The 23,214-nt window shown below is 44.3% G+C and overlaps 1 protein-coding gene across 5 annotated transcripts in view; it reads right to left on the bottom strand.

The window, feature by feature from the left end:
• Positions 1 to 23,214, bottom strand: part of mprip (myosin phosphatase Rho interacting protein) — a 91,355-nt gene that overhangs the window by 53,243 nt on the left and 14,898 nt on the right. For all 5 annotated transcript variants that reach the window (XM_031892805.1, XM_012970849.3, XM_002935836.4 and 2 more), the window contains exons 2-3: positions 15,449 to 15,526; positions 10,298 to 10,363 (exon numbers count right to left, since the gene is read on the bottom strand). In XM_031892805.1, coding sequence (XP_031748665.1) covers positions 10,298 to 10,363; positions 15,449 to 15,526 — 144 coding nt within the window. The remainder of the gene's footprint in view (positions 1 to 10,297; positions 10,364 to 15,448; positions 15,527 to 23,214) is intronic.

Genomic DNA, 23,214 nt, shown 5'->3' with positions numbered 1-23,214 from the left:
AAAAATATATTACATACAACAGACAATATATTAAATAAAGCTTCATCCAAAAAACAATTTTTTTTTACAAAAAAAATGTACTTGTACGATTGGACAGTCCTGAATAGAAAGCTGCCATTTTAAATACTAATGGCCACCCCCATGGCTCATAAAATTCACTGTGCTAACACAAACCCAGGGCACACGTACTTGCTAGGTTATAGCAGCCAATGAATGGACAGAGCACTGTCTTTTACTTACAGATTTCTTCTGGTTACAATTAAGAGATGCATAATTTCCTGTCAGGTGATCTCTAACGGAAGTACACAAGAGTATACAAAATGGCGACTCAAGGTAAAAGGGTAAAATCTACTGATATATAAGCCAACGTGGTCAGATAGCTTAATAGATCACTTAAAAATGACCTAATAAGCATTCATTTTAAAAGGTATAGTTTATCTTCAGCGGGTTAGTTGACCTTTAAGTTCACTTTTATTATGTTAAAGAATACATCTATTTTAACAACTCTTTAAGTGGTCATATATATATATTTGAATTACTTGTCACTTTCTGGCATGCAGTTTATAATGACAGAAAAAATCTGTTGTGAAGTTTAATAATTTTTAAAGGAGAAGGAAAGGTACAACCACTTGTGCGGGGGCCCAAAAAATTAGGCACCTCCCATTGCTTACCTTACACCCTGGGCTGGTATAAGGTAAGCGATTACAGTGAATGGGGGTTGCCTAATATTTTGTCACCCCCCCCCCTCGGTGATTGTACCTTTCCTTCTCCTTTAATACTTATATCCAGTCTATTATTCAAACCACTGCCTGGTTGCTAGAGTACTTTGGACCCTGGCAACCAGATAACTGGAGAGGTGTGGAACAACCTTTTATAACAAAAATATATTTATAAAAAAAAAAAAAAAAAAAAAAAAAGATAAAGACCAAATTGTCTCACTGCCTGCATCTTACTCAAAGTTAATATTAATGCGAACTGCCCCTTTAAATGCCTATAATCTACGATTTGCGCTCAAACCATGAATGTGCCCATAACAGGGAAACTCCGGAATGATCGCATTTGCTGCAATTTGCCCAGGAATGGCTGGGACGATCAAAAACAAAACCGTAATTTTTTCAAGGCTTTGTGGGGAGCAATTTTTCCTGTGTAATTACCCAGAGCAGCTACTGCAGGAGTCTCACAGAGCCAGACTCAGGCGCTAGCAACAGCTGTTAGTGGCACTACGAACAGATGGACTCTCTTAGGGATATGACATCAGCCCTTAACCCCTTCCCTGTCGTGCGGAAGATTCGCCAAGGGTTAAAGGGAAAAAGGATAAGAGGCTGCCCAACAAGTTCCTTATTATCTTAGAATATTTTTGCTTCATGGCCCCTCCCTTTAATTTAGATTAAACAATCACACCTTTAACAAAGAGAAAAAAAAACATGACTGAAGAGCCGGCAGAAAGAAAGATTTTGAGGCAGGTATAGGACCCATTATCCAAATGCTCAGGACCAAGGGTATTCCGGATAAGGGGTCTTTCCGTAATTTGGATCTCCATACCTTAAGTCTACTAAAAAAATTAAAAAACCATTAATCAAACCCAAAAGGAGTGTTCTGCCCCCAATAAGGGGTAATTATATCTTAGTTGGGATCAAGTACAGGTACTATTTTATTATTACAGAGAAAAGGGAATCATTTAACCATTAAATAAACCCAATAGGGCTGTTCTGCCCCAATAAGGGGTAATTATATCTTAGTTGGGATAAAGTACAGGTACTGTTTTATTATTACAGAGAAAAGGGAATCATTTAACCATTAAATAAACCCAATAGGGCTGTTCTGCCCCCAATAAGGGGTAATTATATCTTAGTTGGGATCAAGTACAGGTACTGTTTTATTATTACAGAGAAAAGGGAATCATTTAACCATTAAATAAACCCAATAGGGCTGTTCTGCCCCCAATAAGGGGTAATTATATCTTAGTTGGGATCAAGTACAAGGTACGGTTTTATTATTACAGAGAAAAGGGAATCATTTAACCATTAAATAAACCCAATAGGATTGTTCTGCCCCCAATAAGGGGTAATTATATCTTAGTTGGGATCAAGTACAAGGTACTGTTTTATTATTACAGAGAAAAGGGAATCATTTAACCATTTAATAAACCCAATAGGATTGTTCTGCCCCCAATAAGGGGTAATTATATCTTAGTTGGGATCAAGTACAAGGTACTGTTTTATTATTACAGAGAAAAAAAAAAACAATCAAGTTTGAAAATCTGAATTTTTTACGGAGACAGGCTTTCTGTAATTCTGAGATTTCTGGAAAATGGTTTTCCGAACAAGGGATCCCATACCTGTACAACAATTACCAACAATTTTGTACATGTGATTCCTACTGGAAAAACGTGCCCTGCACTCATAGCTGGTTCTGACTATTCAAACAATGTAGTAGTCTCCACAGCCAAGACTCCAGCCTGACAATGCTTCTGCACAGGTCTATAAAAACACTGTAGCAGAAACCAGCAATGCAAAGACTATTCAATAAGATAATGCTGAAATTTCTGCCCAAAATGTCTAGCCCCAACACAGTTAGAAGTGCTTAAGATGCTGGGTTGCTGGCACTTGCATAGGGCAATATGGGCAGCAACCAGCTTTCCAACTCTGCTTGGCAAGGGTCCTTCTACCCCAAAGCAACCCCCCCAACCCAGCACATAATTCTCCTGAGCTCGGGGCCAGATTGGCACCAAACTGGAACTGACAATCTGAGGGTTGTGGCAAATGCCAGAGGGGCTGCTGCAAGCTGCCATAGACCATCATTATTTATTAGGCCTGTGGGGGCTGTTTGGGCCTCTGTGTAACTGAAATGCCAGGGACTATTTTGATTCTCAGTCTGGACCTGAAGGGCAGGTCTTTTAACCCAACACAACTCCCTGCTACACATAGAACCTGCATTATTTCCTGTCAGGTGATCAGTAAAGTGACACAGCCAGACCATCACAAAATGGCGGCTGTAGGGAAATACATAAAAGGGCAATATCTACTGCTACTTATATACCAGTCTAACTAGATTATTTAATTCTTAATAGGATATATATAACATTTATTGCTAGTTTTTCTTCAGAACTTATGGATTTCCATTAAAGTTACCACAGAATATTAAGCTTGTGTGCAAGAGCTTGCAATCTATACACAGGGGATTATGGGAATTTGCTGGTATTATGTGACATTAACCCACACTGTTTGGGGTTATTACAGAAGACCCATAAAGGTCAAGTTCCCTCCATTTCTTTGTGTCCGGCTGCTTTATCTAAGCTGGGGCATTAGTAAGGAGCACTAGGGTAATTAGAAGGAACAATTCATGGCATTCCTGCTCTGCCACAGACCTGTCAACACAGCACGGAGTATGGGAAGCGGCAGCTCTAGCCCCGCGCAGTGCGTGAAACCTCCTCCCCGTGTAGTGGGAAAAAAAGGGATGAGATAGGAAATCATGGGTGGTTTATCTCAGATTCCTAATTCATATGGTTACAATTAGGAAATGGGCCCTTCAGTTATGCTAGGGCTGCCTTTTAAGATGAACACAAAAGCACAGGCAGGACAGTTGCTGTTGAACTACCACTCCCAGCATCTCTCACTTTTGGAAACAGCAGTTTAACAATCTATAAAGATCTGTACTGTGCGCCCTCCCGCCCCCATGGGTAGGTCCAAAGTCCTTCCGCAACAGACAGAATCTATAGCTGTCTCTAAAAATAACCACACAATTCTACATTCCTGCCTGAGGGATCCCTGCCTGACGCTGCCAGCCATTGGTTGATTATTCCCCATTCATTTTAATGGGAAGCAAAGGCACTCACAGTTTGCCCCTTACATTGATCAATACAAGAGCTTCAGTGTTGCACTGAAGTTTTAATCTGAGATAATAAATAACTGTATAAGATATGGGCTGTTCCTGCTAGCATAGTTACATGTTTTTTTTTATTATGCAGTCAATGAGCAAACTTAGGGGGCTGTTCCTGCTGAATTGTGCTCAGTACAGGGGAATACCTATGCTGGGATAGTTTTATTGCAGATTGGACACCCCTGGCTAGATTCCCTGACGAGCAGGTCTGTACTGAGCTGTGCAGAAAACGTTCTTCCCACTTAGCTCTATAGATAATATAATAAATGCGGGACTGCCGGACAGAACGTGGGGGAGCAGCATTGTTGGCAGCGGAGCACAGTCCTGCGGAACAATTACGTGAGCATCATTATATAACGGCAACCTTGGCTCCCGTTGGCTGCAGGGAGATCGGCGCAGTGAAACCCAACACCTAATGGCAGAAGGAAGGCCACATGCAATGAACTCACGTCTCTGCCAGGAGAGGCAGCAATTTAATATCTGCATCACAGACCCTCTTAGGCCCAACAGACAGCAGGACTGCAGCATTATTATCAACATGCCCTGCAAGGTATTGCTGCTGTGTTGCCCTTATCCCCTGACACTTTCAGGACTAAACTCTCATTTGGATAAAATTGTCTCTTGGTGCCCTGGATAGAAATGCACTCCAACTGGCTGAAAATGCTCCTGAACTCATAGGTAATTTGGTGCAACCGAATGAGCTACTAAAAAACACAGGGCCCAAAAAATGCCCAACATGACATTGATCTTATAACAGTGCCTCTCCATCCCCTCTGGCTTCAGCGTGGGCACTATTAAGCACTGTGGGGAGCAATGCCCAGGCATAGGCGCCCCTGGAGAGTGCCACTTTGCGACACTGAACTAAGAGTGGGGTGGCAAATGCTTTAAATAACCGGAAAAGCAAAGCGATTGGCAAAAAGTTTAATAAAACCACTAATAGGTAGTGTGTGCCAACACAGAGCACAAAGGACCACATTTGCTTCAGCCAACACAAGCAATCCCCTACCTCAATATAAGTGTTAACCCCTAACAAGCCATAACCCTACTTTGCAGCCAGGTACAGGCAGAGTCTAATTACATACAGGTTATACGTGGTAACCTGCTCAGCTTCACTTCCTATAGGTGACCTTACACCCCATCCCCCTCCCAGTGCCTCCAGCACCCAATGCACCTTTATCTCCTTCAGACTCTAAAGTCACTGCTGCCAAAGGACAAGCGCTCATGTTATAACCCTTAGCAGAGTAAGCGTGGATTGGCTTTGCAGGAGATTAGAGAGTCGCGGGCAGAAATGCACACACTCATTTCCCTTTCCATCTGGCTTTCTTCCCAATGCTGATCAGGGAAGGTAAGCAACAAGGGCGCCAAGTTATTTCACTCATAATGAACACTAGTGCCAGAGCAGCCCGACGTGGCTTCTACGTCACTTACTGACAACTGTTTATAATAATAATAATAATAATAATAATAATACGTTACTAGGTTAAGAGTCACTCAGCTTAGATCTAGGCTCAGTGGAGAACCAAAGGCCCATCTATAAGGAGAGAGCACAACCCAGCCCCGTGCAATTTCCTAGGCAAGTCTCCAATGCATTGCAAGCATTTGTTTTCCCTAAATGCGCATTATTCCCAGCAGAGCGACCCAGCCCCCATTACTGCTGACAGAGATTTACTATGACTTACTACTAATGGTCTCATCCACTAACACAGCCAAGATTTGCCAATCAGTATTAACATTCTGTACCTATTAGTATGTCAACAAGATGGAAAGTGGTCAACACAAAGGCGAATCGGTTTCCCTATTATCTCCAAGAATTGAGCGATGGATAAGCCCCCTATAATTCTGAGACACAGTGAAAGTTCACTTTCATGTAGTCCATTCAATATTGATGAATAAGCCGGCTTGAGATGGACACAGGCCCGGCACGACCATCTGCAGCCCGAGAGCGGCTATCATATTGCAACTAATTAAAACACCATTCTTGGGGCTGTAAATGGATTATCTACCACATGGAACACCTGGAGACTACTATATATGGAAATACCTGAAAGCTAAAGCAGTAAAGCCAATGGCGCACAGGGCATACTCCCCACCAACATTTCTGAGGTGGCAAACAAATGCCTGAACGTGGCCATGCAGACTGTTGTTGGCATGAAAGGAATCCTAGGGTTACATCACGGCTCAGTCACGGTCCCATCCATTTGCTCTGGTCTGTGATCATAACATGCTCAGTAAGAGCAGCATTGGCTGCAAGCTAAAATGGCTCTGGGGGTTACTGACAATGCATGGCATGCTGGCCAATCAATGGCTGTCAGCTGTGTGAAGAGACAGTTCTGTAGCAGCGGTGGATTAGGTGGGGGCAAACCTTTAATTGGTTGAAAGCTTGGGGGTACAGGTTGGTTGGCTTTACTATACCCCCAAACAATGTAGGCCTCTATAACAAATATATTGCATAAAGCAGCTCATATGTAAAAACCCTGCTTCATCTAAATAAACCATTTTCATAAAAAAATACATTTTTAGAAGAATTAAGGGCCGCCCCCTGGGATCATAGGATTCACAGTGCACACAAACAAACCAAGGGCACACACAAATGCTAGGCCCTATCAGCCAATGAGTGGACAGAGTTCTGCCTCCCATACTACTTCCCGTTCCAGTTAGAGCTGCATTATTTCTGGTCATATGATCTCTAAAGGGGGCACACAACCCATTACCAAATGGGGAGAGGATGTAAAAGGGCAATATTTATGGATATATATATTCCAGTTTGGCGAGATTCTTTAATAGGCCACTTAATATGATATGAACTGTTAAGTATTCATTTTGGTAGTATAGTTTTCCTTTAAAGAACGGTTCAACCACTGTCTATGTACCGCAGATGACACAAATATGCTTGGGCCAAGGTTTCTCCAGTTCGTGTAACCCACAGCAACCAATTAAAGCTCTGCGGCTTATTGGTAACTACGACTCACCCTCATAAGGCGATCATTCTGCCCCTTTTAACCCTGGCTGTCCCGCCCATGGGAACTGGAACCTGTGACACATTCAAATACTAGGTAAAGAAGTGGGGCAACTAAAGCATATGAGGTGCATTTGGTCGCCTTGGAGTCGACTACACCATATGACTTTCTCAAAGAATCATGGGAAAGCGGGTGGAGTTTGTTTAGTAGTAACATAACGATGGCCATAAAGAAACCTATAATTTGGGCAAAATACATAAGAAGTACATGTTCAACTAAATTCTCAGCCATAATGTTATAGCTGCGCCCAATAACACAGCATATACGTAGGTGTCGATGTGGCGCTTCATGCACCCCTTTTTTTTAGTGCAGTTCCATTATGTACTAAGCACCCTTGAATATCCCTTCCATTGCTCCCTTGTAAGGTGCATCTCGTAGATATTCTGCTGGAACACGCACCCCCGTTAACAGTTGCTGGGAGACGACACGCTTCATGCGAGACTTTATTGTGTCACTCACCATTAATAATTGAGCCCACTTGGTCTAACCTTACCGGAGCCTTCCACATGATTTGGTTACACCATTGTGCTACAGTAGGACAGCGCGGTCATCGGGCCGTTAACCCCTCAGATACCAGACTGAAGTAATAGTTTAGAAACACTAGGGAATGGCTAGGGGTGAATAGTTAAATATTGTCATTTCTCACAGCCACCACAGTAATGTATCAGCCCAGGCACAGAAGGCAGATAGTTTATGCCGGCACGGGCATACAGACCTACAGTGAGGAAGAGGAGGGCCCAAGGAATGTACAATGTTCTATACAGAGTCGGGCCGCAGGTACGGACATGCTCCGGCATTCATATCACACGCGCGCGCCGCCAAATTTCTCGCTTTTGTACTAAAACCCTTTCCCAGCCAGCACCTATCTACTAATGGCAATCATGCGGGGATGTTTTAGTATGTTACAGAAAAGTGATCCCCAACCAGTGGCTCGGGGGCACCATGATGCTCCCCAACCCCTTGGATGTTGCTCCCAGTGCCCCCAAACCAGGTAGTTAGTTTTGAATTCCTGACTTGGGGGCAAGTTTTGGTTGAATAAAAACAAGATTTAGTACCAAATAAAGCCCCTGTAAGCTGATAGGGTGCATAGAGGCTGCCTAATAGCCAATCACAGCCCTTATTTGGCTCCTTCATGAACTTTTATGGTGCTTGTGTTGCTCCCCAAGTCTTTTTACATTTGACTGTGGCTCCCGAGTAAGAAAGGTTGGGGATCCCTGCTATAAAATGACCTATCCTAAGCAACTTTTTCATTGGTCTCCATTATTTATTTGTTATAGTTTTTGAATCATTCATCTTCTTTTTCTAACTCTTTGCACCTTTCAAATGGGGGTCACTGACCCCAGCAGCCAAAAAACTATTGCTCTGTGAGGCTGCAGTTTTATTGTTATGGTTACCTTTATTTTCTATTCAGTCCCTCTCCTATTCATATACCAGTCTCATCCAAACCACTCTCTGGTTGCTAAGGTAACTTGGACCCTAGCAACCAAATAACTGCTGAAACTCTAAACTGGGGAGCTCCTGAACTAAAAATGAAATAACTAAAAAACTATAAATAATAAAAAATGAAGACCAATTGCAAATTGTCTCAGAATATCACTCTCTGCATCATACTAAAAGTTAACTCAAAGGTGAACAATTCCTTTTTAAGTCAGGGCCGCAGCCATAGGGAGAAGATATATACAAGCAAAGGAAACCTACAGCAAATGGTAGATGTACCCCCAAACGGAGCCTGGGATAATAGCCTGTGACAGCTGCTACCTCTAAAAGGCAAAGAACAGGGTTGTTGTTTTTTTACTGCTGCATCTCAGAGTCCTTCGGCTCTTCCAACCTCTTTTTTCCATGTTTATTGGCTTGTGGATTCCATTGCTGCTGGGCTGTATAACATTCATAAATTCCACTTTCCGTCATTTGCACTTAATGGGTTCGGCTGGTGGTTTTTACTGTAACTACCCCGCTGGCTGCTTAAGTACTCATGGATCCGTGGCTTACTCCTAACTTATATACATGGAAGGGGAGGGGGGTGCTTTCATCTGAGAGTGATTGATAGCTCTGAATCCCAGTGATTCTTTGCACACAAGTTAAGAAGAGGCAACTGGCAAGACATATTTATTATGCTTTATTTATATAGCACCGACGAGTTTATGCAGAGATTATACACCAGCCCCTGCGCTGAAGGAGCTTACAATCTAAGGTCCCTATCACATTCATAGAGTTTTATCAGGAGCCAGTTAACCTGCCTGTATGTTTTTAGATTGTAGAAGAACTTTCAAGCAACTTTGCCCAGGTCAGAATTGAACTCAAGACTCCCAGTGCTGGGGTTGTGAGTTCAGTTCCGAACTGGGCACTTTTGCAAGGTGCTTGGATTTTCTTTCACAATCCAAAAAGAAAACATACAGACAGGTTATTTGCAAGGCATTATAGCAGAAAACACATAGGCCTTCAAATTAGAATGAAAAAGGATAATAGCTGTATTCAAGTGTCCACCCCTGCTGAACCCCTTTAATCCCCTCCATACACTATTTCAGCTGCCTTTCAGGCCCACAGCGAGGGGTGGGGATGCACTGCCACTTGTACAGACAGCCGTTTACACAGTCCCCCAGTTATGTGAGAAATGCGCTGCCGGTGCCATGGAACACTGGCGGACAGAAGTGCTTTAAGATACATTTCTTTCCTGTGCAACTCTGCCTTTAATAACAAGCTCACACCCAGCCAAACTCACTCGGCAGAAAGCTCTGACAAGCGTCCAGCCTGTGGAACGTGTTACTGTCTGCAGCTGTTGCAGGGGAGGGACACTACAGAACATAAGCTGTTTGAGTGCCAACTGCTGAATCCGAAACTACAACTCCCAACACCCCCTTGCTAACTGTGTGTGTGTGTGCGCCCTGAAACACAGCAAGCTATTGTTCTGCCGCCGTGCCAAGGCTTTCCAGTGCCAGGTGCCAAGGATAATGAGAGTTGTATTCTAGTGGCAGCAGATGAGCCGCGGGCTGTGTACCTTGGTAAGTACATGTAATTAAGGCAGCTAACACACAACTACAAAACTGTGATGCCTACAGTTAGAGCAAAGCCTAATTAACCCAATTGACTGCCGTAGAAAGACTTATCTCAGTAACAGTAACCAATCAGCAACTTATTTTCACCGGTCGACTGCAGTTAGAAAGATGAAAGCAAAAATCTAATTGGCTGACATAACCTGCTAGCTAAGCAGAGGCAAATAAAAGTAACCAAAACACAGGCCGCGTGAGTAATGGACACAAGCTGAGGATCAGAAGTCCAAAACAATCCAGAAAATATATTAACCCTTAAAACAGGTGACACGGAACTGTTACAGCCGTGGTCCCAAACTGATCAACAGCCGAGGACATGAGGAGTTAGAAATAGCAATGAAAGGTTTGGCTTACCATCTCATCCAGTGCGTATCTCAGCAGCCCATGTTCGTACAGGATGAAGAACCTTCTCTGCCATTTCTGCATGGGAAGAAAAAAATATACTGAGTCTTACTGATCAAGAAGTGGCACTCTTCAGTGGTACACACTTCATCCTCCCACCCCAGCGGCACACACACTGCATCCTCCCACCCCAGCGGCACACACACTGCATCCTCCCACCCCAGCGGCACACACACTGCATCCTCCCACCCCAGCGGCACACACACAGCATCCTCCCACCCCAGCAGTACACACACAGTATCCTCCCACCCCAGCGGTACATACACAGCATCCTCCCACCCCAGCGGTACATACACAGCATCCTCTCACCCCAGCGGTACACACACAGTATCCTCCCACCCCAGCGGTTCAAAGTTCCTCCCACCCCAGCAGTTCACAGTTCCTCCATGCCCAACAGCATTCTCCCACTTCATCGGTACACACAGAATGTTGGATTCATTGTTTCCTCAGTATAATGTGTTTTACTAATAAATTCTCATTTGAGCTCCTGTGTGCATGTATTTAATGCATGTTTATCACATATGGGTGCCACCATGACACCTGGATAACCCAGAGTAAGTTCTGATAGCTGTCTCCCTCTCTTCAGCAGAACAATTACCTAAACCCTTTAATTACTGAGCACTGACTATACATTCTGCGGGGCAATAGTTCTGCTAAAGGCAAGCTCTCATCAGTCAGCACTGCCCCATAAAGCCTGCCTGATTATGGAACTGTTCAGGTACCTCCAAGTACACGCACAATGCTATGTGGAAGCACCCATATGTAAACACTCAAATTTGCTATACTTACATTTTTCTTCAAATACATTTAATTAGATATCAGGGAGGTAAAATAATATATATTGAGAGTGGATTACTAACTAACAATCATTAAAAAATGGACCCAGGCCTGAATGCCCATTTAATCCCAAGGGGCCTGGGAGTAAGTGCAGAATATCCAATTAAAGTGAGAGTTATGGGCCAGCGGAGAGGGGTCCCTCTCTATCTGTATTGGTTCCATAGCGGGAAGGTTAATATTCTTCACTACAGGCATGCTATACATTGGGCTATCATGTGTTATTTATTAACCTGCCGACATTTCCCTATCAGTTAAGCCATCACACACAGTGACTCAAGAGCCGGGGGAATTTTGCTCATGCCGCCTGTGCGGGTTTTCAGCGAGTCAGGCGCTGCTCTCTTGAGCCTGAACAGAACAGCTGATCCGAGTAATAGATACTCTGCGTGTTTATAACAATGAGAACCCCCCTTGGCAGACAGCATACATCACCTAAATATTACCTATTTGTCAAGAACAAAGCCTCTCAATGAGCATTAGAGGCCTCAGCCAGATGTTTAGGAGAAGGCTCGGTGGAGGAGTTCAAAGAGGGGGCCGACTACAGCTGTATTTCCAAGTGGATATTGGAAGGTGGGGGTCCCCCTGCTCTTAAAGAGATACTGTAATCTCTAAATGTAGCTCTGCATAAATGCAATGCAGGAGACCACCGTATCACACAATGGTTCACCCACAACACCCTATATGGGTGCTAAATGTAGCCTCAAGGGATTCTGATGTATCCAAGTACAAATAAATTGTGCACACCGAGATGCCATGATCACACATTCGCTCTGCCTGGCTATATGCACTCAAACAGAACCAGACAGGCCAAGTACATTAATCCATTTGGATCTATGTGCAGTTATCATCCTCTACCAAGTAGATTTCCAGCTCAGTTGGAAACTGGAACTGCCCTGGATATGAGCAACCAGTACATATTTGGGCCCTGATGGGGAACTAGAACTATTCAAATATCAGAGGATTATTTACCGAGTAAATCCCTCTCTAGGTGGGAACCAAGGTACAGGGAACAGGATTTTAGGGTCGGACTGGGTCTCCTTGGGCCCACAAGAGAACATGAGATCCAGGACCCACTCTCCAACAGTAAGAAGAAAATGGTATAGGGTCATAAGAAGGAAATGGCTTGTGTGAAGTGACCGGGACTGGGGCCTACTAGTTCCTTGATCCCATAGGACAGGGATCCCCAGCCTTTCTTACTCGTGAGCCATAGTCAAATGTAAAAAGACTTGGAGAGCAACACAAGCACCATAAAAGTTCATGGAGGTGCCAAATAAGGGCTAAGATTGGCTATTAGGCAGCCTCTATGCACACTGCCAGCTTACAGGGGGCTTTATTTGGCAGTAAATCTTGTTTTTATTCAACCAAAACTTGCCCCCAAGTCAGGAATTCAAAAATAACTCCCTGGTTTGGGGGCACTGAGAGCAACATCCAAGGGGTTGGTGAGCAACATGTTGCCCCAGAGCTACTGGTTGGGGATCATTGCCACAGCACATCCTCTGGAAGCTTTGCAGATATTTTTTTTCGGGTCAGAGTACAGGTTGGATATGTCCAAAAATTGAGGTCCCTTCCAGTTACACTTCTTTAATATCCTGACTATACAGAAAACCAAATCTCATTGCAGTGAATGCTGTTCAGGCCCCACGCACACACAGCGTTTTGCCCCTAGGAGGACCAGTTCCAGACTTTGGGAGACGTCCATGAAGGTTTGCCACGAAGTGCAGACAAACTGTGACCTGGCGGCCGACCTGGTCCCGGGAAGCCATTCTAATACCAGGCAGCGGCATCTCTCGTCACAGCTCATGGCTCCCATTCTTTTGATGCCCATTTAAGGCTGCGCTCTCCAGAAAGGAGACGCACTCTAATAAAGAGAAGCTTCATGTTTCACATGCGGGGATGAAAAGGATAAAAGATCCCCTGATCATGGCCTAAAACTTGCTTTTTTTTCCCCCCAGTGGCTCTTTGCCTGCAAACAGGTCAGACACTGGGAGAGGAGAATTTACAGGAGTTCTGCGGCCCCTGGAAGCGGCAATACAAAAGTTCATTGTTCAGCAGAGGAGCAAAGGCTTTGGCCACCCAAGGTCAAACAGAACAAGGGCGCTGTGTAATAAAACATGGCAGAGGGACTTTATATAGAATGAAGCTGCCCGGCTATGGCACAGCAAGTGAAGCGGTCGAGCGGCATTCACTTCTTCGGACGTATTTTCCTTGCAGCCTTTATACATTAAGAAAGTAAAGAAGGCCATAGATGAGGCAATCAAATCTGTCAATTTTGCCCTTCTAGGCTGAGGTGGCAGCTTATCAGCACGTGTATAAGGCTCTCCCAATGGCCAATCAGCAGGGCAGGTTAGAAAATCCTGTCAGACAAGGGCCATATAAGCAAGGTCCTCTTCCTATGGGCAACTATAGGCTTTTTTTGTACCCCCAGTGGCCCAGCATCCTCTTCGCCGCCCCGAAGGAATGCATGTCATAGTACAGAAATTAGTTGCCAATGTATGTACTGCGCATAGGCAAGCACAGTGGATAAAAGGCCACCAGAAGTGTGTGGCGGCTTGGCAGTAAGAAAAATAACCCAGGTCTGAGGTAAGCAACTAAAATCACTGTGGTTGCCACACAATTTGCCACCCCAAGTGATTCCACCTTCCTTGCTCTTGAAGTAAAATGGCCAGAGCTTACTGCAGCCCTGTAGCACACACCAACCAACCAGAAGTCAGCTTTTACTGCTCTAGTGCTGGCAGAATGATAAGGAAAATATCTGATTGGTTGCCATGGGTTACTAAGTCCAGGACACACTTTGCCTGTTGTGCTGCACTGCATAACTTTCTAGTTTTAGGTTATTTGAAGAAAAGCTTTAACAACTTAAAAAGTTAAGGAGTCTTGTGGTTCTTTTACATCTGATCGCTAACTGGGCATGAGTAAAACGATCAATAGCCATTAGGAGGAGGTGGCTGTCCATGTCAGCATCGGAGGGGCTTACGCCATCTATGAATAACTGGTGGAAACAATGTGTCTATTGCCGAGTTATGTGGGTTTGGCTCTCTCCCTGTTTGATGCTGCGTAATCCCCGAAACGCGGGCTTTTATATTGGTGAGTCTTCTAAATTTAATCTGTTATTAGCCAGTGAGGTCAGAGACAGGAAAAAACAAAGCTGAAATGAGATGAGATACTTTAGCAACCCGTCGGCTCCGATGGGAACTGCGAGGGGGCTTAAGGAACTGGAGCAGGGTTTAACCCTTTCGGCCGACGTTGGCCCTGGGTCTTACGGCAACACACATAACATTCTGTCTTTCCTTACAGCACTGCAGCGAGCAGAACAGAGGCCCCTGAGGAGTTATTCTGTGCATTATACCATATTCTCGCTGGGGCTTCTCCCTATGAGACCGCACACACAGATAGGCGCCAGCTTGGGACTAATATGGTTCTCTGGTAAGCAGCACTATACATCCATCATAAAAACAGGGGCCAAGTACAGCCAGCAGGGCCGTATGAGACAAAATGGCTGCTGTGAGGGATACAGAGGCATCATGGGTAAAGAGAAGCCCTTCATGGGACACTGTGCTCACACATAAACCAAGGGAATGCACACATGCTAAGTTACAACAGCCAATAAATGGCTCACACTACTTCCTGTTAGTTAGAGCCGCATTATTTCCTGTCAGGTGATCAGTGAGGAAGCACACAGCCCATCACAAAACGGTGGCTCAATATTTACTGATACGCAGATTCCAATTAGATAGGATTTGTAAGTAGGTGTAATAGGATATATATAATGTCGATGAAGATTTCAGAACCCAGTTCTACTTTAAAGGGCCAGTAACACCAGGAAATAAAAATTCTGCAGAAAGACTTTACCATGGTTTACTTGGTCAAAACTTGACAGGAAAGCATGTTAATTTGTATCTGGAAATACCTGTAGATTATCGCGGGCTTTTAGGAGCAGCCAATGAACATAGATTTTCTAAGGCTCAACTAAACACCACAGATAACACAGGGTTCAGACTCGGTTAAAGACTAAGGTTAAGATCTATGCTCAGCAGTGATATGGCACCATCAATATAACATAGAATTTAAAAAGAGTACATTCAGCTACAAATTATATTTTTACTGAGGTCCTCCAAGTGTCGCTAAACTACAATACCCAGCAACCCTAGAAAGGACAGGATATCAGGAAGTTTAGGTAACTGTGGCTTAACAATACCATAGTCTGCAGTTCCCCCCCATCCCTGCTCTACATGGAGCAATTCAACAGGTCCATAATTTTGGCCTCCTTACCCGTGTTCTATGCATCGGATTGTCAAAGTCCGTCCCCTCTGGAGCCAGCAGCAGCCATCCTCCGTAAATGGGCTTCGCCTGCAAGAGAGGAACAAACACAAAGCGTGTGAGATAGAAGCGATGAACTACAGGCCTCAGATACCTGTGCAACCCTCATTGGTTGACCCCAGACTGGCAACGAGAATAAAAAAGGGCCACAGTCGTGTGAACATGGGAGGTTAACGGTTACTGCCAGAGCTAAATGGCCGCTGTATCACCTGTATATACAGACAAGCAGCACAAAGCTCTGCTCTGCATCAAATGGGACAGGGACACCTGAACTGAAGCCAACCAGTGAGAAGAAGCAGAGAGAGGCCAGCAGGAAGCACTTGGCATCATTTATACGATAAATATCTGATACTAAGCAGCAACGTGCAACTCAGACAGGAAGATTAGTCAGCAATAGACCCGCGGTGGGTTGCACAGCCCACACAGTCTGATTCGGCTCTGCCTAACATACATGTCTCTACCATAGACGCATGGCTTTCTATGCACTAAGGACCTCTCCTCACTCAAATCAAGCTATGGGGAGATATATGACTATATAAGGTCTATGTTGACAGGAGAAGCTCTTATAAACAGTTTACTTTGAGACCTCAAATGTGCGGAGAGGAAGCACAAAGAATGTTTACACGGCACATAAACCCCTTTCGTTGATTAGCCAAGACTTGCTATTTAGCCAATCAGAGGATGGAAAGCTTAGGAGATGGATGCCTCTTTAACCAGAGGGCATAAACTGTAGACATGCTTACCACTGGTGGCTAACCACAGTATTAATGTTATGGTTTCCAGAGCTGGCGGGGGCTGGGGTGGGCACTTAGTTTCAAGGCCCTTATTTACAGTAACATCCATTTTGTTGTTATGAAGTCCTTATAAAAATAGCAGAGGCCTAGGACAGGTCACTAACACATGAGAGAACTCAATTTGGAGACAATAATTTCTTTAGGAAAAGATTGGCAGAACTGTTTGACAAGCCAGCAGTTGGGTCAGGAACCTATATAACTATTAAGCACAAAGGAGGCAAGAGATATGACAGCAAGGAGAAGATACAGTGAGATGACTTTGGAAAGCAAAGTAATGGGATGTTGATGCCCTACACGCGTCAAGAGATCATCGCACCACTAAAAATGTTCTCTGAACCTTAAAGTGCTCCTCACACGAGCAAGGACCTGCTTGAATTGATTGCCCAGTACTAACAAGCCAGGTTTTTGGGCCTATATTTTTAAGGAGCAAGAGAAGGAGAAACAGGAATATACTCGCAAAGGGTTATTCCTATTGTAGACTTCAGAACACTGCACCGTAAACCCGCAACGAGAAATAATTGTCAGGTAGTTTAATTAATCAGGATTGGTAGGAAAATTAAGACTTAACTTTTATTACTAAATTTTAAAAAATATAATTTGTCACAGACAAAACCCTCTTAAAAACGCGTAGGGTGAAAATGCTACTCCAAAGAGAACTGTAACACACTATGAGGCTGTTCAGAGTTCACCCATCTCATTAGGCTCGCTACAATGTTTCAGCTTGCAGAGTAGCCATTATGCTTCCACTCTCCCAGCCATATATACTATTGTAGCAGAATTGTTGCCAAAAAAGAGAACGAGAATCTGGTTATTTTGTGATCTAAGATCACTGTTTAACCAACTAGGGAATTTAACCCCGTTATAATTAGGTCCTTGAGAAAGCTCCGAGTGTATAGGAGCGAAACGCGCGTCGGGCGTTTAGGGGGGAATGAGCGGGTGTTGATGTGGGGTTTGGTGATTGGAAGGGCGGGCTGAACGGGTTGCACGAATGATGTGCATTTTAACAAGCGGGGGTGCTGCAATCCATAAATAAGAGACTGGGCTGAAACACAGGGTTACCTACGCTTTACTTAGGGTTGTTGGATACCTAAACTACTGTATGATAGCCTTTTGCTAAACAGAAAATCGCACTCTTTACCTAATTATAACGGGGTTAAATTCCCTAGTTGGTTAAACAGTGATCTTAGATCACAAAATAACCAGATTCTCGTTCTCTTTTTTGGCAACAATTCTGCTACAATAGTATATATGGCTGGGAGAGTGGAAGCATAATGGCTACTCTGCAAGCTGAAACATTGTAGCGAGCCTAATGAGATGGGTGAACTCTGAACAGCCTCATAGTGTGTTACAGTTCTCTTTGGAGTAGCATTTTCACCCTACGCGTTTTTAAGAGGGTTTTGTCTGTGACAAATTATATTTTTTAAAATTTAGTAATAAAAGTTAAGTCTTAATTTTCCTACCAATCCTGATTAATTAAACTACCTGACAATTATTTCTCGTTGCGGGTTTACGGTGCAGTGTTCTGAAGTCTACAATAGGAATAACCCTTTGCTAGTATATTCCTGTTTCTCCTTCTCTTGCTTCATAATTTTACTTCAGTTGCACGTTACCCCCATATTCTCATTACTTTCATATACAGTTAGTGTGGACGGTGCTAGCTCTTCCCAATTTTGCACTATATTTTTAAGGAGCCTGGGGTTTGGGATACCAGGCCTACTGAAATGACTGCAAATAGTGATGAACCAAGAGATAAGACCAGGGAACCTACAGTAGTAGATGGCTGCAAGTACAGGAGAGCCAAAGGTTAGAGGCGTAGGACTAGAAAAGAATAGATGGATAGAAGCACTGCAGAGCAAGGGCTGCTGGTCCTAGAGAAATAGAAGGATGGAGGTTACTGAGAAGGCAAAGCTTTGGGTTATGGGAACTAGAGCAGGCTGAGTAGGGTCCTTCTAAAAAGGCTGGGAGTTAGGATCTAGAGATGTACATGAATAGATGGTTTCATATACAGTGAGAGAGCGTTTATGTCTTAGATACCTACATGAATAGATAAGGAGGTGCAAGGGCCAGGGAATCTGAACTAAAAGCACCAAGGAGCAAGGAATAAGAGCCACAGAACATAGAGAAAGGGAGCCATGGGTGGATTGAGGAGCCAGAGGTGAAAGCCGAGCAACCTATGGTAACAGCTGACACAGAGAACACCTAGCACATCATTGCATCAATAGATGGTACCTTCCAGAGTTTGGGAAACTAGCCCACTTGGTCCAAAAGGGTCACATTGACCGACCGATTTCCTTGAATGGCTTCTTTACAAACACCCATAAGCACAGGAGAGAACACCATCGCCATGTATTAGGACATCATTTGCACAAGTGATTTCATTACATTCTGGGAAACCTTTGTATTTCCTCAGAAGCCACTAACATTTCCCAAGAAGATAACAGGGAACAAATCGATTCTGGGGAATTTTACATTATAGAACATTAAGAACACATCCTGGGGACACAGTAGCACTGTCACTGGCCACTACATTAAGAATGCATTCTGGGGATACTGTACCGAGACATTCTAACACATTTTACATAGCAGCTGCCATGTTACTCTTACCCACACCCTTGTTCAAGCTAGTGATGGTGGAGCACAAGCAGGCACACTGGAAACCAACATGGTTATGGCCGTTAACCAACAGCCGGGGATCCAGCACCACTACTGCAGCAAATGCTAGAAACACTTAGAAAAGCAGTAAAACATAGAAGATAGGGGTTCCCCACAGAAGGCCTCATAGCGGAGGAGAACAAGGGGAAAAGTGAAACCCATAGCAGATATACCTTAGTTTCCTTACAGCAGCCAAAGTCCATCCTGATAACTATGCAAATTTGGAACACTCCCTTATTGGGGACACGCGCTGGAATGTAGGACACCACAGATTCCCAATGCTCTACAAGTCTGAAAGTCCAAGCAATGGTGCACCCTATATCCCTGCTCTAACATTTCAAAGTACTTGTTTGAGTAGAGATGAGGGGCAGCCTAGAAGTAGGGAATAAAAAGCCGGATGATCAAGGCCGAGATAGGATTCTGGCCTACGCCATAGGGCTGCTGTAAAATGCCACTGACGGTGACTAATAGCTGGCTAGTGAGGGGCCTTTTGGGCATCACTGTACTTGAAATGCCTTATCCTATCACAATGCACCATTTCTATTACTGCTTTAAGTGGCTAAAGGTCCCCATACACCATATGATCCGCTCACTTGGCGACATCTTCGCCCGATATCCCCCACCTACGGGTGGGCGATATCGGGAGAATCCAGGCTGAAGGTCCCCATACACGTGCCGATTCTAGCTGCCGATATGGGTCCCTTAGACTGATTCGGCAGCTAATCGGCCTGTGTATGCGGACTACCGACGGACCTCCCCGACCAACATCTGGCCTGAAATCGGCCAGATCTCGGTCGGGCAGGTTAGAAAATCTAGTCAGATCGGGGACCGCATTGGCTCGTTGATGTGGCCCCTGCACTGACTGCCCCATTGCCGCCAATATAATTCGATCGTTTGGCCCCAGGGCCAAAACACGATCTCGCCAAGCAAGCGAAACTTAATGTATGGTATGGGTACATTATAATGACGGGTAAAGTCGGCAAAAGTCGGATCCGACTAGATTTTTAAACCTGCCCGATCGAGATCTGGCCGATTTCAGGCCAGATATCGGTCGGGCAGGCCCATCGGTAGTGCCCATACACGGGCCAATAAGCTGCCCAATCAGTCTAAGAGACCCATATCAGCAGCTAGAATCGGCCCATGTATGGGGAACTTAAGTTGATTAATTGACCCACAGATGGCCCAAACAGCTTTCTGGCTAGCTACAAGTAGCAACTACTAATACCCCAGTACAACATAAGTCTGAAGACTGGTTAAAAGCTATAATTATAACATGGCCTAGTCTCCCCAATACAGTAGAGGCCAATACATATTGACCACTCACAGAGCACACAAGTCTACCGATCCACTTATTTCAGGCTGACCACTCCTCTTAACTCCCCAATATGGTGCATCGCCAGTTGAAATTTTCAATTTACCTTATCGACCAATTGGTCGGCACTGGCCCAACATGTATGTAATCATGCAAAACTCATGTAGGGCCAGCCATCTTGCTCAAGAGCATCCAATCCAGAACATCTGGTTGCCAATGGTTTCCATTTTGGAACAAGCCTTACTGCAATACTGAAATATCTATCTATCTATGTATGATAGGTTTAATTAGGTGAAAGCAGAGAGACGGCTCGCTTCCAAGCACTCTCATTGCACAAAGCTGCACTCTACTCATGGCAGCAAATGGAGGACCCCCAAGGCATTTCCTGCTATCTACTAAAGCCAATAGAGTGCAGCTTTGCAGAACGTTGCATTGGCAGAGAGCCTTCTCGTTACTTTCAGGTAATTAAGTCCAATTAATATGAGGATATTGCCAACGTAAGCCGGCAGAGAAAATGGAGGAGCACTGAAGGCATTTCCTTAGAAAGAGTGTAGTAAACAGTCTCCTCCGGGCCGGTACATCAAACAGGAAAACCTCTGGCTGCCGTGCCATAAAAATATAAAGGGGGGAAAACAAGGGCGCTTGTAAATGGTAAAACCTGGGGATGATTTAACTGCTTTTTCTTTGAAACTGTGTTTGTAGAAGGATCAAGCGAATGATTTTGAGAACAGAGAGGGCTGGCAGAACGGGCAGAGCCAAGCCACAGAACCACATTTACAGGGACCGCATAATCACAGGGTGAAGCCCTGAGTGGCACTTTGTGAAGCAGCATTAACCCTTCTGCCTGCAGAGGTCCAATAAAGCAGTTAAGTAGTTTAGCTTGTACCGAACTCACTGCCCGTCATACGATTTGTACCCCATAAGGAATGCTATCTGCACTTGAGTAGCCCAATTTTCACCCTGGGGACTTCCTCACCCAGATTCATTCCTCCCTAGAAGGAGCACCCCCCACCTAGAGCCATATTGTCACTTGTCACACTCCTGACACCCCCCTGAACGGAATGCTGACAAACACAACTACATCACTGATCAGACTTCTGCGGTCTGCAGGTTGTGCCATAAAGCAAGTGTCTGCTGCTGCATTATGAAACAGGTCACATGTTCCCCACATTAAGAGGCATTTGAGAATTGAAATATATCATTAAATAACTCAAACACCCCCTTCACACACACAAACCCACAGGGATGACAGGGTGGCAATCCTTCTATGAGGTGGAGTTAAAACTACATCTCCCAGTATCCCCCGCTGAGAGGGCGAGCTGCAGATGGCTGCTTTAAAACTATCCGGTTGCATGGGTCACTACCCCCTAGCAACCTGGAACTAGTCTTGGCAACACATTCCTTTTTTTCTATGTATTTTCTTGATAATCTGCTGGATTCCCCCCTTCCCCATGTTGATGCTCAGAGACCCATTTGCCCCATTAAATAATTATACAGTAATTAAAAGTGAATATACAAAGCTACTTCCTGCGACTGCCCTCAAGCAACTCAGCATCACTTCATATCTTCCCTCTTTGGCTAAACATATGGCTGCCAAATATACTGGGGGGGGGGGGCTAGAAGAACAGATGAATCATCCCCTGTGCCCCGTGGGGGTTTCTGTAGTTATAAAACCCCTCAGCCTGCGCCCCCCGCCCCCTTCCCTTCGCACCACAACCGCAGCCGCCCTGAGAGACCTTAAATCCTATTTCTGTAAAGTTTGGGAATAAATCGCTGCATGTACGCAGGAAACCCAGCTGGGGCTGAACTCTAACTCTCAGCGTTACAGGGCAGAATTTAGCATTAATGGAACTTTAATAAAAAGGGGGGGAACTTAACCCCAAAAAAATGTTACTCTAATGCACTTTCATTACATTCAATGAATCTTTATTTTAAAATATCATTGCTAAGGAAAGCAGTTTGTGTTTCTCTGGATTATTTGTTCTCTGCACTGCCGGTTCCGACCCCTGAAATAACAAGGCAAAACCAGCGGAGTTGCGAGACAACCAAATTCCGCTACACTGAATTATGTTGTTTCTTTGGTAACTCTACTGTTTACATTGCTTATCACTTACTGTATAAACTGTGTGTAGGCAGCATCCCATGGAGCACTGTGTGGGGCGAGAGTCACTGCTAGTATGAGAGTGCGTAGTGAGGAAGGCCTTACTATACACACCATACAACAGCCACTACCCCTTCCCCTCACACCATCTTGCCTTACTATATACAGGTACAGGCTATCCCAGAGATACAGCCCCCTTGCCTTACTATACACACACTGTCCCACAATTCCTAGAATGATGCCACAGCCAACATCCTTGGGTAGATATAGATATATATATATACTGGTGAGTGCCGATTCTTTACAAGACATATATATACTCACCAGTGTCGGGACAACGGCTAGGGGCTGACAAAAATATTGCATCAAACTCAACAGTAGAAAGCACTCACAGCTATAGCATCAATCAAGTCAGTGATTTATTTCAGCATACATATATACACTTAGATTGTAAGCTCTACTGGGCAGGGACCTCCTTTCTACTGTGTCTCATACCACATGGCACTTACTCCCTGTGTATTTATACTTATTTATTGTGTTTATTATAACACTTGTCCTCCCTGTGTGTAACTGTGTATATTGTAAGATTGTACAGCGCTGCGTACCCTTGTGGCGCTTTATAAATAAAGTTATACATACATACACATATATATATATATATATATATACAGTTCAAAATGTACAGCACTCACGAAATAAATGGTTACCGATTGCCTGGGTGCAGTCCTCATTAGCGTAGACAGTAGTTGAGAATGGATCGCATATATATATATATATATATAAAATTTGCCGTGAGAAAGGAGGACAGTGTGTAATGAGCCCAGGGCCCTTATGTAACTATCAGATGTCTAAAAACAGA

The sequence above is a fragment of the Xenopus tropicalis genome, chromosome 9, assembly GCF_000004195.4.
Source record: "Xenopus tropicalis strain Nigerian chromosome 9, UCB_Xtro_10.0, whole genome shotgun sequence".
Lineage (NCBI taxonomy): Eukaryota > Metazoa > Chordata > Amphibia > Anura > Pipidae > Xenopus > Xenopus tropicalis.
Note: the sequence above shows the minus strand (reverse complement) of the source record. Positions and strands in the feature narration are given on the sequence as shown.